Source organism: Camelus dromedarius, chromosome 16 (assembly GCF_036321535.1).
Source record: "Camelus dromedarius isolate mCamDro1 chromosome 16, mCamDro1.pat, whole genome shotgun sequence".
In the NCBI taxonomy this organism is placed as follows: Eukaryota; Metazoa; Chordata; class Mammalia; order Artiodactyla; family Camelidae; genus Camelus; species Camelus dromedarius.
In genome coordinates this window covers 52,511,236-52,526,362 of record NC_087451.1, presented here as the reverse complement: position 1 = coordinate 52,526,362, position 15,127 = coordinate 52,511,236, and the positions used below count along the sequence as shown (strand labels likewise).

General features: G+C 49.4%; 2 protein-coding genes across 4 annotated transcripts in view; both read left to right on the top strand.

Annotated features, from left to right (window-relative positions):
* FAM117A (family with sequence similarity 117 member A) overlaps positions 1-6,356 on the top strand; it is a 41,713-nt gene extending 35,357 nt beyond the window's left edge. For both annotated transcript variants that reach the window (XM_031469678.2, XM_064495949.1), the window contains 3 exons: positions 864-1,065; positions 2,208-2,358; positions 5,135-6,356. In XM_031469678.2, the coding sequence (XP_031325538.2) occupies positions 864-1,065; positions 2,208-2,358; positions 5,135-5,435 (654 nt within the window). In that variant the 3' untranslated portion in view covers positions 5,436-6,356. The remainder of the gene's footprint in view (positions 1-863; positions 1,066-2,207; positions 2,359-5,134) is intronic.
* A 2,159-nt stretch (positions 6,357-8,515) lies between these two features.
* SLC35B1 (solute carrier family 35 member B1) lies at positions 8,516-14,728 on the top strand. Of its 2 annotated transcripts, none has more exons than XM_010998595.3 (9): positions 8,516-8,970; positions 9,643-9,746; positions 10,342-10,472; positions 10,748-10,778; positions 11,366-11,523; positions 12,455-12,581; positions 13,335-13,441; positions 13,589-13,742; positions 14,490-14,728. In XM_010998595.3, exons 1-9 carry the CDS (start codon positions 8,765-8,767, stop codon positions 14,540-14,542), a joined length of 1,071 nt encoding a protein of 356 aa, XP_010996897.1. In that variant the 5' UTR covers positions 8,516-8,764; the 3' UTR covers positions 14,543-14,728. The 2 variants fall into 2 exon arrangements, with proteins under 2 accessions (XP_010996897.1, XP_064352020.1); XM_064495950.1 differs by having other exon boundaries at positions 8,521-8,628; positions 10,367-10,472.
* The last annotated feature ends 399 nt before the right edge of the window (positions 14,729-15,127 follow it).

Genomic DNA, 15,127 nt, shown 5'->3' with positions numbered 1-15,127 from the left:
GAAGATGCAGAGGCCTGCAGAGAGGAGGGCTCCAGCTGGGAGGAAGGGACTGGCATCACGCTTCAGCCAGAGCACCAGCTCAGCCGTCCCAGTGTACTTGTCACTGTCACTGTCACCCAGCTGAGCCTGTGTCACCACTTCCTTTCCCATCTCTACCTGGTGACACTCGTTCACCCTTCACGCCCAGTTGCCTGTGTGCGGCCTTCTCCCCGACCCCACTCTCAGGCGGAATTATTCGTTCCCCTTTCTGCAGTCTCAGGCACATTGCCGTACTGACACAGGACAATCGGGGAATGCCATTTGGGCAGTATTAATATAATTCTAATGGACACACTCCTCAGTTTATGATTTACTTGCTAGTTGATTTTTGATATGTGTATATGTAGGATTTTACATGCGCACACAGGTTGGTGAGCTGTGGATACAAGTACCACTGAATGTTAAAAAGGAGAGGGGTGTGTTTAATACAGAATAAGAGTCTGCATGCCCATCCTGCAGGAGCCTGTAGCCGCTGCAGTGTCCTGGTGGTTTGCCCCCTCATGCCCCTATGTGTCACTCACCTTTGTGTTCCCAAAGCCTGACACACAGGAGGTCCCTGCACTTGTGGGGCCTAGAGCCTGGTGGGGGTGACACATTGATGAAACCATAAAATTAATATGTCATAAAGTCAAAAGAACGAAGTGCTCCAGGAGAAACAGGAGGAGGTGTCTCCAAGATTGAGGGTCGTGGGGGAAATCAGTGACGTGAGGAAATGGTGTCCTGCTGTCATGTGTGTTGTGAATAGAGGACCCTGAGGGTCACCACAGCCCTGCCGGCCTGAAGGGACAGGCTTGAGAGCTGAGACCCACATTCTTCCCCGGCAGATCCTTGAGATCCCAGACGGGCACCGCGCCCCAGCTCCCCCCCAGAGCAGCAGCTGTGATCACCCCCTCCTCCTCCTGGAGCCTGGAAACCTTGCCAGCTCTCCCTCCATGCCCCTGGCATCCCCCCAGCCTTCTGGCCAGACCAGCCATGAGGAGCAGCGGGGCACAGCTGAGGAACTGGCATCCATCCCCACCGACAAAGGTAAGCTGGGAGACTGAGGCACAGGGCCGTCTCCGGGCCCTTCTCTACCTCGCATCAGTTTCTGGCTGGGCATTTTTACTTACTAACCAACTAGAATATCTTTATGAGTCATCTTTATTCTATACATTATTCTAGTCCTTGATATAGATTCTGATTTATAATTTATAGAGTTTCTGCACTTAGAGTTTTATTTAATCCTCGCCATAATACAGAGAAGCAATCCCTCCCATCCCATTCTTCGGCTGTGGTTTAGCATGCCATAGTGTGGAGCCCATGTACCTGTTCAGGGGTCCACTGTCCCCATTACCAGCAGTACATTTCAAGGGGATTATATCTATCAATAAAAGAATGTGGTCCCTTGCCCAGGGTCACAGTCTGACCCAGATCAAAACCCAAACTTTCTGACTCCAAACCTTCACTTTTGACTGTGCCCTGGAGTAGACAGTCCCTTCTCCCAGTAATAATGATCCTTAGATTCTAATGCACTGTTGCCTGTGTCACCTAACTTGATCCCCATGGCAACCCCACGAGGTAGGCTGGTCAAGGGCATGATCTAACAATACAGAGGTAAACAGAGCTTAGAATAATAAAGAGTAAATGTGAGATAAATAACAGATAAAGTCAATATTTGCAGCCTAGGCAAAGTACATTCACTGTGTGGAAAGCAAGAGGAATTTTATCCCACAAGTGGGGCTGAGTAAAGATTGCTTCTCTGAGTCAGTACAAGAGCTCTTCCTGGAAGAAGGGATAGACTTTCAAGGCTGTGGAAAGGAAGAAGCTGTGGTATGTTGGCAGGCAGGGCGGTGCCTGTTGGAAGGAGGCAGAGACACAGACGTTAGGATTCCTTTAACTCTGAGACTAGGAGTTTCAATCGTAAACTACGTAAACTACGATTGAAACTGGGAAGATTGATTTTTTCCATCAGTTCAACTGTATTTTTTATCCTGAATGACAAGATCTGTATTTTTGAAAGCTACCTCAAAGATGTCTTCAGGTAAAGTGCAGACAAACAACCCAGATTAGCTTAACCGCTGCCCAGCACATCGCGTCCCCCGGTCTCACCCCTTTACACAAAGGCCTGAGCTGGGCAAGGCAGAGACCTTCCTTCAGCTCCGCTGGACTCAGCCTTGCTCTGTTTGCAGCTTCCTCTCCAGGCCACCCAACTTTCCTTGAAGATGGCAGTCCATCTCCAGTCCTTGCCTTTGCCGCCTCCCCTCGGCCCAATCACAGCTATGTCTTCAAACGGGAGCCCCCAGAAGGCTGTGAGAGAGTGCGTGTGTTTGAAGAGGCCACGTGAGTACCTCAGACGGACGGGGCATGCGACAGAGGGATAGGGATGCGGGCTGAGCCCTGTGTCGTCCCATCCAATGGGCCCCTCCGCAGTCTTGGACTCTCTCTTCCTGGAGATGTTGTCACCTGTAGATTATCGGTATTGCAGTCTTTCCATGATCAAACTTGTTGACATTACCTCCTCTGAGCACCTAAATCTCTGCTTATCATTATCTCCATAGAAACCTGCTCTCTGCCCACATGCCAGCCACAAACGCAGCAGCAGCTGGAAAGGAAAGAGATCTGAAACCTAAACCCTTTGTTTCTTCTATTTTTTCCAACCCCAGGGAAGGTGTGAGAATTTGCTAGACCATAATCAGAGAGAGAGAACATACCAGTGATTCTCTTCAGGCAGAGCTTAGGAGGGTCTCATGCCCACCGGAGTGGCCGGGGGAGCCTGAACAGCTTTCTCACTGCTTCTGAGACAGATCTCCTCACCCTGCAGCTGTAGTGGTTCAAATGTCATGAACTCCCAGACAGAAATTTCCAGTCCTTGCAAGTAGGGACTATGGAATATTCCCAAACCAGTCTGGACAATTCAGAAGTCATTGTGAAGTTGATATCTTTACTACAGTTGCCTCCCATTAGCAGGGAGAATTAAGAGCCAAAACTTTCCAAGTGCCCCACAGTCCCCTGAGCAGGAGCTGAGAATAGAGCACATTGGGTTCCCCCCACTAACTTCTTATTCGTTGGGGCAGATTCACAGTGGAAGCTGTGGTTTTGGTGGCAGTCAGAAGGTTTAGTTACGGAGTGTGAGTGGGGTTCTAGTTGGACAGGGTTTGGGGCCTTGCTGGCTCCACCTGTGTCTCAGGTAAGGGAGAGGACAACCCATGGTAGTAGCAGGAGGTACATCCATAGCCCAGAGAGGGACTTAGGAGAAAACCATGGGCGCTAGGGTGTTGCTCCCATCAGTGTTGCCTGGCAACTCTCCAGGAACCCTTGGTCCTCTGGGTGGTGTGGAGGGAAGAGGCCAGATCTGGTACCTTAAGCAGACTCTGGGCTCTTGTACCATCCCTAGTCCACATTATGGTTGAGTAATTACAACCTGGAATTGCTTGAAATTAGGCTGTTGCTTGTCTTGATTCTTTTGTAGACTCATCAGGCCAGAAGAGGTTTCAAGTCATCTCATCTAGCTTCCTGCCCCTATGTTAACCCTTTAAGAGAGGTGCTGAGCCATCAGTTACTTTCTAAGATATCCTAGGGTAGGAATTCTCAGCTCCTTGGGGTCTCTTCATTGTACGAACTTTCCTCCTGAGAAGTTCACGTGCTAAGTGGTTCTTCTGCCACATTTTCCCCTTACTGGCTGCCAATCCTGGAAGAGAGCCTGGATATGCCAGGGAGGGAATCAAGCCATTCAGGGTCATGCTGGTTGCCCTCATGTCCTTCGAGCGTTACTTGGTCTCCTCAGGGTCACCTTCCCCACACGTGCATGCACACACTGAGAGTGCTCCCTCTTCTGGCCATTCCCCACCCCTTCCTAAAGGCGGATGCTTTCAAGCCCTTCTCAGTCAGGGGCCACCTTGCCACTGCGGAGCCCTCTGGGACCCAGGCTACCAAGTACACCCACACATGGGCCCTCACCTTCCTCCCCCTCTTCTACGTCTCATGCTGTGCCAGGCTCAGCCCTCCTCTGCATGCCTCGCGCTTCTTCCTGGGTTTGGAATGATTAGAATTCTACAATTAAAATGCAATCGATTTATCAAGCTGTACACAAAGAGCATTCTTCTCTACGTACATCTGACCGTCTTCCTGCACGTGTGTCTTCTCACCCGCAATCCTCACAAGCAGCAGCTTCTCAGGACCGTTTCACCCCAAAGCACAGCCAGACAGTCTTCTTCCTTTTTTTTATCACAAGGATTCCTTACTCTAGAACACTCTGACCTGACCTCCTTTAATCCTTCCATTTTCCCTACATGATTGGAAAGGCAGGGATTCTTTCCACATTAAAGGTGAGGCAGGTCAGGCCAAGACCACATTGTGAGTTAGCACCCAGATCTCCTGATAAGGTCTAGCTGCTGTCCTTTCCTCTCACCAAGGGTTTTGAAAATCACACCTTTCAAATCTGCTCAAGAATTAGATTCTTGAGGCCAGTAGATTTCATTGGGGGACAGTTTCCCCCCAAGGGACATTTGGCAATGTCAGAAGACATCTTTGGTTTTCGCAACTTGAGAGGGTTTGTGCTACTGGCGTACAGTGGGTGGGGGTCAGGGATGCTGTTAAACATCCTACGTTGGACGGGATAGCCCCTGTGAGATAACCAAGAATTATCGAGCCCAAAATGCCAGTGGTGCTAAGGCTGAGACTCCCTGCTTTAAGCTATGCAACGTCTAAGAAAGTCACTTTTGCCTGGATCTCTGCTGTCAGGCAGGTGGTCTACCCCTCAAACACTGTTCACTGATAAAATCTCTCAAATTAAAAGATCTCTCAGTCTCCTCTTCTAGAATCACGTCAGGAAGTTCTTCTTCCTGTCTAGCTTTAATTCCTCCTGTTTCTAGCGAAAGTAGATTTCCTGTTGTTTAGCCATATTTCTGAAACATGGAGAGCTGAGGGGCCTAAACACTGGTTGTTGCTCAGCAGCCTGTCAGTTTTTGGTCAAGCGATCAGCTTGTTTGAACAGAGACCCAGCTGCCCTGCCCCCCTGACGCGGTGACACCTCTCGTTCCTCCTCACTAGCTGTTTCTCTCTGTGTGTATGTGCGTGTGCACATGTGTATGTCTCTGTTTCTCTCTCCATCCTCCAGGTCCCCAGGTCCTGACCGGGCCTTCCTGACTTCCTGTCCTGACAAGAACAAAGTCCATTTCAACCCGACCGGCTCGGCCTTCTGCCCCGTCAGCTTGATGAAGCCCCTCTTCCCCAGCATGGGCTTCATCTTCCGTAACTGCCCCTCAAGTCCGGGGTCCCCGCTCCCCCCGGCCAGCCCCAGGCCGCCGCCTCGGAAGGACCCAGAGGCCTCCAAGGCCTCCTCACTGCCATTCGAGCCCTGGCAGCGCACCCCGCCGTCAGAAGAGCCCGTGCTTTTCCAGAGCTCCCTGGTGGTCTGAGGGCCCCACCCCCACCACTTCACCACGGAGACCAGTGCCTTGGTGGCAGGCCCCTCCCTAGCTCCCCTGAGGTGGGGGATGAAGGAGCCCTTCCCTCTCGGCCTTCGAGCACTTTCATTTATTGTGTCAAAGCCCTGGGTCCTCTTTCTCATGGACACTGGCCCCTCCAAATGTGAGGGGACCCGCCTTCTCCACTAGCAGCTGGGCAGCTCACAAGCCACCCCTGTGTTCTTGCCACCTCCCTCACTTGGTGGAAAACTCACCCGGAAGGTCTGGGGTCCCCCACCCCTGGGTGTGAATCCAGAGGACTGGGTACAGGGCCCTTGGGTTTATCATGGAGCAAGCTGGCCGTGATTGAAGGAGAGGGGACACCGCAGATTGCCTTCCCTCTCCTCCGCATTCACAGAAGAAGAGACCCCCAACCCTCTCAGCCCCAGTCCCCGTGCCTCCCTCTCACTGGAGGAGCTGACCAAAGCAGCCCTGAAGGGCCATAACACTTGACCAATCCAGCTGCTGGCAGAGGGGGAACCAAGCGTTTTCCCAAGTGGCATTCTCATCTCGCTTTCACCCTAAGATTGTCTTAAGCAGCAACCCAGGCTGCCCAGCCCCAGGTGGGTAGTGGGGGAGAGGGAGAGCTGCCATTCCTCCAGGTGACAAATGGCAGCTTCTCACCCTCCACTTGCCCCAGGACTGGGTTGGATTAGAAAAATGCCTATTTTTCTTGTATCAGTGTAGAAACTCTATTTTCTCCCAAAGACACTATTTTTGCAGCTGTTTGAAGTTTGTATATTTTCCGTACTGCAGAGCTTACACAAAACTGAAGAAGAATGTTAATGTTCAAGTTTTATTATCCTGTGTTTAGAAGTTGTTTTTTTGGCAGATCTTGGTGTTAATAGGCCAAATAAATAAGTATTCCCAGCAGCTTCAGGTTCTGTTACATATTTTGTGGAGGGAGGGCCCAAGCTAGAGATTGAAGGGCTCACATTAGTCACTTCATCCTTGTCTTCAAGAGGAGCCTATACTTAACACCTAAGGTGGATGTGGGTGGATACAGAGGCTCTGTCCTCAGGCCACCACCAGGCTTGTATTCTTTACATGGGCATATAAACAGGATCCAGAGAAATGCTGTCCAGAGTGAAGAGTGTGGTGCAGGTGGGGTGAAGCAGTTGGTGGGGAAGTCATCCATTCTTAGGTGAGTCTGGAAAAGCGCCCTAGGGAGAGTAGTTTTCAGTGGGGAAATGAGGGTGACCAAGGGGAGACAGTTTGACATTGTGGGTGCTCCTTGCACCAACCAGCAAGGGGAAATAAGACTAGGGAATGGCATTCAGGTTGAATCTCTTGGCACAGTTTTAAGGAAGCTTTAGCTCCTTTTGAGTATTCCTTGCATATTAGTAGCCACAACACAGAGGGGAGAAGAAACTTCCTGTCCTTTTGTATCCTCTCAGCTTTACAGTGCCACACCAGTTAAGAGCTCTTAGGTTTTTGGGTAAATGAGAATAGCCATCCCAACATTCTGATGGTACTTTGCAATTTACAAAGCATTTTCACAAAAGAGGAGTTATCACCATTGTACGGGTGAATAGTGGACTACCCCAAGGGCAGTCATAATAACTACAACTGTATCTCATAAAATCTCAAACTCCTAAACCAGGCTCTCCCAACAGCCATTCATTGGTTAGGTAAGCACCAGATACACTGTAAAATGCTTTATATAAAATAACACAAATATCACAACAACCCAATGTGATAAATCCCACTGTACTAATGAGTGAAAGAAAAATATGGAATAACTACCAAAAAAACAGATACAAAGTTGGGGAGCTCGGATTGGGAACGAGATCATTTGAATCCAGTGCCCATGCTTCTAACTACAGTGCCCTCCTGCTTGTTATTCTATTTCCATTCATTTCAGATGAGGAAACTTGACTCAGAGGTCAAGTGAATTGTTTGAAGTCTCAGCGGGTAAAGAGGCAGAGCTGGGACTGGAAACCCAGCTCGGTGCCCTGGAATCTTGGGCTAATACAGTAGAGTAAGCCACTGGGCAAGGGAGCAGATGTGTGGGGGTCCCCCTCCCTAACTAATACAAAGAAGATAGGGGTTTGAGGCCAGACCCTATCTTCTACTTCTTACCCCTCCCCTGAAAGATGTTTGGCCTACCCCCAAAGTCTTAGTGAGTCAGGCCCAGAGCGATGGGTGTGGTGCTGCCCCGAGTTTCCTTCCCTTGCCTGAGGCTGTGCCAAAGGGGCAGGCTGCTAGAAGGGGAGAAGGAGCCTCTACCCAGATAGCTGCCCAGAGTCCAAGGATTAAGGTAGGGCGTGAGTGGTAGTGGAAAGCCCTGGGGTCAGTCTGGCCCTGTTTTTAGCGTCAGCAAGTGGAAGCCCAACACTTGGATCAGGGAGGAGTCCAACAAGGAGCTCATTAATGCCGGAGGGTTTGCTCCATTGTTGGTGAGCTGTAAGACCCTGCAGAAAAGACAATTCGGCAAGCTTCCATTTCCACCTCCAGGATGTGAGGAAATAAGATCAGAGCTGAGAAAGAGTAATGACTAATAAACACCTTAAACTTGCACGGCACAATTTACAGTTTACAAAACACTTTCACAAACCTCAGCTTATCTGATCCTCAGAAGAGTCAAGAGGCGACAAGATGGCTATTATTAATTATCCCTAAAGACTACCCACAGACTAGGAAAACTGTGGCCCAGAATTTAGGTGACAAGGGTAGGTTATCCTGCCTTTAAGTGACAGAGCTGAGAGAAGATCCCTGCCGCCCTTGGAAGGCTAGAGATATGCCGAGGAGGAGGACGGCTCCCCTAAACCAGGCCTTGAACTCTCTTCGGGTTGAGCGGGTAGAGTCGGGAACGCTGCGCAGCAGCTAGGGGGCGCTGGCGTTCCATTGAGAGTTTTCAGGCGTTAGGACCCAGCAGAGAAACCCGACAGCCGACCGGGAAAAAGACTATTCGATTTGCCCAGCCGGCGTACTCCTCCTTCCCGCCCACCTGTCTGTCCGAGTACGGCGCAGCCAATTGGCCACCTCCACATCCTCAAACGTCATCATTCCACGCCCGCGTATCTCCTAGGCCATCCCGCCTCGCTCAGGGTCGCAGTTGTCTTCGGAGTTGCCTGATCGGAAAGTCTCGACGGCAAGGCGTTACCTTCGGGGCTCCTAGCTCCCCTGGCCATCAGGGATGAAGGCAAGGCCCCGGGGCGGGTCTTCTTTCCTTGGAAGTGGGTACTCAGTTCTGAAGCGTTTCCCCCTCGGCGGCCCTGAGCTGGCAGTTCTGGCGGTGGCTGCTGGGCCCTGCGGTGCGCCGGTCGCATGCAGCTCCTATGAGGCCCCTGTCGCCAGTCGGCGATGTCCGGCTGGACCTGTCGCCGCCGCCGCCGCTGCCGGCTGTGAGCGGGTCTCCGGTCGTGTCGTCCGGGCGTCTCATGGCCGCTAGCAGCTCTCTGGTGCCTGACCGGCTGCGCCTGCCGCTCTGCTTCCTCGGCGTCTTTGTCTGCTATTTCTACTATGGGATCCTGCAGGAAAAGATGTGAGCGGATCTCCGGGGTCGAAATGCAGACACCTCCCGCACCCCAATCCCGCCTTGTCTCCGGGTTCGCGGTCCTCCCGCCCCTGGCCCCGGTGTTCCCCCTTGCGCCTCGCCCTCCCAGCACCCCGACACCTTTGCAGCCGCGGCTGAACCTCCCCAGATTTCCAAAACGTGAAAGCTAGTCTCTGGATTCTCGTGACCTGGTTATTTTTCTTCCCTTAATTGCTTTTTTTTTTTTTTTCCTTTCTCTTGTTGGTCCTAAGGGGCTGAGTTTTGCAGGCTGAGGTTTCCATGACCTGTGCCGGCCCCTCTTTGGAACTCCCAGATGCCTGCTGACAGTTGATTCTTTTGCCCTCGGCCCTGCTGATGTAGCCTAGATCCTTTCTTTTGCTGCGTGGGATACCTTGTTTCACCAACTAATTTTCCACGTTTCCTCTAGCTCCATCCTTTACGGATATACTTTCCCTAGGCTATGGCATCAGCGGCCTGCGATGTCTAGCTGATCCAATAAAATCAGCTCCTGTTGTAAATGAACCCAGTGATCCTTACCAAACTCTCCCTACATCTAGAGAAGCAAGATAATTTCAAGGCTTTCAGTGGCTCTGGATTACTAGATGATACGGAGGGAAATGAACTAATTCCTTCCCATTTTCTCATACATTTCATTCTTAGAACAAGAGGAAAGTATGGGGAGGGAGCCAAGCAGGAGACGTTCACTTTTGCCTTAACTTTGGTCTTCATCCAGTGTGTGATCAATGCTGTGTTTGCCAAGATCTGTGAGTACCTAGATAGTAATCTGTTGTGTCCTCTGCCCCTGCTTTTGTATCCTAGGCATTAGGCAGTGATCTAACCTTCAGGTCTAACTCTGAAGACCCCCAACCGTTTTAGCGCTTACAACAGCCTCTGTTCAATCTATAAAACTAATGGCTTTGGAAAAGGGTGAAATCCTATTTCCTTAAATTAGGTCAACTTCTTAGTCAGAAGGGTGCAAAGAATGGATCTTCTGTGTTCCAGATCCTCATGAGAATACTTCAGACTTTTTTCTTTGTCCTTTTGATTTTCCTTTATGTGTCAGTGTCGAGCATGTTTTGAGCTTTCTCTCTTTTTACCCTGGGGGCTAGCAGCAGGCCTGACTAGTCCCTTGAACTGAATGAGCAGCCCCCTACTCCAGCTCTGCATGTGGTCTGGGGTAGGCTTAGGTGGGATTGGAGAATTAGAGAATCTTGAGAGATTTTCCCAGTCTAAGAGGACAGAAATAGTTTGTGCTTCTCCTGTAATTTGACAGACAAGTTCCCTTCATGTGGCTTCGACTTTTGCTCAGTGGTCCGTCCTTGGCCCACCAGGATGTATGTTTCTTTTGTCTTCTCCCAGTGATCCAGTTTTTTGACACTGCCAGGGTGGATCGTACTCGGAGCTGGCTCTATGCTGCCTGTTCTGTCTCCTATTTGGGTGCCATGGTCTCCAGCAACTCAGCACTACAGTTTGTCAACTACCCAACCCAGGTGACACCTTAGAGTGGGATGAGGGTTGGCTCAGAAATTGTTTGAAAAGGATGAAGGAATCTCCCTTGGGTCTGTGACTTCAATAAAAAGAGAATGTGTCTGAGAAATTAAGAGTACGAAGAACCGTAGATCTGAGGTTTGGTGGTGGTGGGTTGGATGTGATAGGGCTGCTTTCTCTGGTGCAGGCCCCGCACTTACTCATCTTAACACAGCACCTAGCACAGTACCTGGCACATCACAGATGCTCACAAATTATTTACTGAATTTAATTTCAGGTCCTTGGTAAATCCTGCAAGCCAATCCCAGGTAAGCAGAAGAAAATGGTCCTCATCTTCCATCCTCACTCTTCCTACAGTAAACTCTCTCCTCCTCTGCTGGAGCTTTCTATTCCTCTGGACTTTGTCATCCCACCATAGCTATCTCTAGGGACTTCATTCCATCCCTTCCCCTTGCCCATCCTGTCAGCCGAATCACTTCCTGTGGTGTTGGGTGTGCGTAAGGTTGCATTCCTCATTGTGAGCTAGAGGCTGACCTAAGCTTCACATGGTGAGACATTTTGGTGTCCCATGTGTTTACATTGTCGTTAGATACCCTAAATCCCATGTGATGGTCAGTTTCTTTTTCTCAACCTCTCACTCCTCCCCACTGCCGCACCCTTGCCCTGTTCCTTCCCGGTCCCTTAACCTTTGTTCTCTACCTTTTCCCTGCCTTACACTATTTGTTCAACTTTGTTGCTCTATCTAGGTGCCAGCCTTGCCCTCTCCTTTGATCCTTTCTAGGCTTTCTCTCTCAGACATTCTTTTTTCCCATAGTCTTTGGCTCCTAGGAGGAGAGTGTTGGGCTCATCACTGCCTATGGGTGCCTGAATTTTCCATTCTCTTTCTTTCCTGTAGTCATGCTCCTTGGAGTGACCCTTTTGAGGAAGAAGTACCCAATGGCCAAGTACCTGTGTGTGTTGCTAATTGTGGCCGGAGTGGCCCTTTTCATGTACAAACCCAAGAAAGTAGTTGGGACAGAAGAACACACAGTTGGCCATGGAGAGCTGCTCCTGGTACGTGATCCTGGTGGGAAAGGAAGCCTTTTCCAGTGATCTTAACAAAGGAATCTCCCCACCTACTCAGGCAGAAGGCCAGTTCGATGTCTTGAAACAGGCTGTGATGTCTCTTGCCTCCCATTTCTGGTCTTTGTCTCTTACTGCATGGCCCCTGGCTCTGCTCAGGTGGTAGTGAGGAGCCTAAAATATTTCACTACTGTTTAGATCTCCTCCTGGGGAAGGGATGACTGTAAGGCCTGTGTCTAAATGCTGGTATGAGGTCCCAGAGACCTGAGAGCAAAAAGTCTTTCAGTGTGGCTTTCCAAGAAACCTGGAAGCCAGAGTTAAAAATAGTACTATAGTAGCTATTGCTTACTATGGAGTAGGCATTGTTCCAAGTGTTCTACATATTAATTCATCAATTTTTACAACAATAACAGTAATAGATAGCATTATCTCCATTTTACAGATAAAGAAACTGAGGCAAAGAAAAGTTAAATCACTTGCCTATGGTTGCATGGCTGTTAATTGGCAGAGTTAGTGGCTAACATAGCCCAGTATTCTAATCCAGGCAATGTGACCACAGAATCCAGTCTCGGGAGCACTGTGCTCCGAGCCAGGAGGCTAGCGTACTGGGACTAGGTTTCCTCTCTCCAGCTTCAGTGGAAGAATGTGTGTCATTATGTTGGGAAGTGGTAGGCTTCCTGCCCTACTCTGATTACATTACATCTGTGTGGCTCAGATAACCTGTCATTCCAGTGCCTGGGGGGAGGAGGGCAGCTGGCATGGTCTCTCCCCACCCTCTGCCTGTGACTGAATGGCAGCATTTTGTTCTGAGGACTCTGTCTTAGGCAGCAGCTTTCTGGGGCATCTCAGAAAGGTGAGTCCTGCATCCCATGTTAGGGAGGGGTCCGGTAGCCTTCTCACTGCAGGCCGCACTCTTTTTCAGCTCTTATCTCTCACCCTGGATGGACTGACAGGCGTTTCCCAGGACCACATGCGGGCTCACTACCAAACAGGCTCCAACCACATGATGTTGAACATCAACCTTTGGTCGACCTTGATGCTGGGAGCTGGTGAGGAGCAGTTCTGCCGTTCTCCCCATGCATCAGCAGAGGGCAGACTGCCTGCATCTGCTTAATCTCTAGCTCCCCTGCCAGATGCTAACTTTGCCCAGGCCGAAGGTCAGCCTCACTTCTCAGATGCCCTTATGTCCAAACCCCTGAGAAGCCTCCTTAGAGAAACCTTCACCAGCAGGCTCTGCTTGCTACTCGTTACTGGCACGTCAGGGGCAGACCTGTACCACAAGACGACACAGTAGTAAAACACTGGGGTGCCCTGGGAACTTGTCTTCTTCTGAGGGGGATGAGACACTGGTATGGGGTGAATACTGAATATAGTTCAAACATGAATGAGTTTGCTTTTAAATCAGTGCTTCCTAACTTTTTTCAAATCTGGGCACACATAGGAAGCATTTTTCATACAGAACACTGGGGTTAACAGAGGGGGCTGCTGCTGGCTAGAATCGACCGGGTTTGCGGGTACCTTGAGCTAGGGGTGTGTGGATCAGTATCGTCACAACTTCTGAGGATCGCTGCTTTCAATCACTTTGCCAGAAGTAATTCAACTTCCAGGCCTTTCTCGGAAGAGTCTAGCTTCTCTAATCAGAAAAACAGAAGGGAGATGCCTGATGAGATGATACAAACTATTCCATACATCTTCCCATGCCCCACGCTCCTTCAGAGTGCTTTAGCGGACCATAGGCAGGTGTACTCATGCGAGTGTGGGCACACAAGATGCACCATTCATCTTTTAACATTTCTTCCTAGGAATCCTATTCACTGGGGAGCTCTGGGAGTTCTTGAGCTTTGCCGAAAGGTACCCTACCGTCATCTATAACATCCTGCTCTTTGGCCTGACCAGTGCCCTGGGCCAGGTGAGTGCCTTGAGTACCAAGACAGACTGATCTGGCTGGGAGAAGAGGGGTGGCAAGGTTAGCCCTGATGTCCTGCTAACAGACTTTAGACATCTTAGCAGGTACCCAAGAACCAGCCTGACCTTGTCTTTCGCTGTCTTCCTCTAGAGCTTCATCTTCATGACAGTTGTGTATTTTGGTCCCCTGACCTGCTCCATCATCACCACAACTCGAAAGTTCTTCACCATTTTGGCCTCTGTGATCCTCTTCGCCAACCCTATCAGCCCCATGCAGTGGGTGGGCACTGTGCTCGTGTTCTTGGGTAAGTTCCATCCAGAGCAGACATCTCTGGGCCACACAAAGGGACAGTGACAGAGCTTTATCCCCCCCCCCTAAAATTTACTTGTATATTTATGAAATTTAGTTATTTTAGAGAAAACATCTTTACAATTCAAGTTTTGTTTTGTTTTGTTTTTTACTGTATTCACTATATATGCAACCATCGCTACAGTCAATTTTAGAACATTTTTGAGGGGAGGAGGTAATTAGATTTCTTTATTCTTTGATGGAGCTACTGGGGATTGAACGCAGGACCGCGTGCATGGTAGGCACGTGCTCTACCACTGAGCTACACCCTCCCCCTAGAGAAAACATTTTTAAAAGAAAAGGAAGCATTACCTCTAATCCCGTCTTCCTGAGGAGCGTTTCACCGTAGTGATTTCCTTCCAGTCATTCTGCTTTCCCCAGATACTGAGCAGGGTAAAATTATTACTTATTCCCCATCAATTTATGCTGCTGTGGATGAACTGAGAGAACTAGCTTAGAAGTTTGACTCTTAAGTTTCTTTCAGTCTTGGCTGTAGTTTATGTACATACGTAATTACCAGCATCTTGGTGATTTTGTTTATTTGATGCCAATCTCTTTTCTTGGAGGAGGTTTTATAAAATCAATGTTTAGAAACTAGTTACATTTATTTTGGAGAACCAAGGCTAACCACCTCCCCCTGCCACATCTTTTGTAGGTTTCATTTCTCTCTGGGAAGTTAAGCCCTTTTTCTCTCTTTCCATAGGTCTAGGTCTCGATGCCAAGTTTGGGAAAGGAGCCAAGAAGACATCCCACTAGGAAGAGGGACTACCTCCACTCCAAGGATATTTAAGTTATTATCGTGAACAGTGACATCTCTTGGGAACATGGACACGCTAGAGATACAGGACTAGGTTTCAGTCTGGGGTTTTTGTTTGTTTGTTTTTTGTTTTTTAAAGGAAACAGAATCCCATATTCTAAAAAAATGCATTTGGATTTTGATAAGACAGAGTTGGCAGCTTCTGTTCTTGATGACCTGGAGCACAGCCTGGGGCAAATAAAGAGAAAAAGGGAGAAGGAAGAGGCGGGGCTTGGTGCTCACTGCCCAGGCTGCTCCCCCGTGTGTGTGGTTAACCTGGCCGGGTGGCCAGTTCCCCCAGAAGCCTAAGCATAGGGAGGAACTTTTACAGATTGTATAGTTGTGCTTGTGGCCTCTGTTCCTGCAGACAAAGGTCTAAATATGCCCGGACAGGTAGCTGTCTGGTAGAGCCAGAGAATGTAAAAATCAGTTTATCTCTTAAAGCTCTGGTGGGCAGATACTTCTTTTAAAAACTACAGATACTTTCTGTCCTCAAGAAACTTCTCTTGAGGTTGGGATAAAATGAGCCCAGAGCCTCAGAGTCT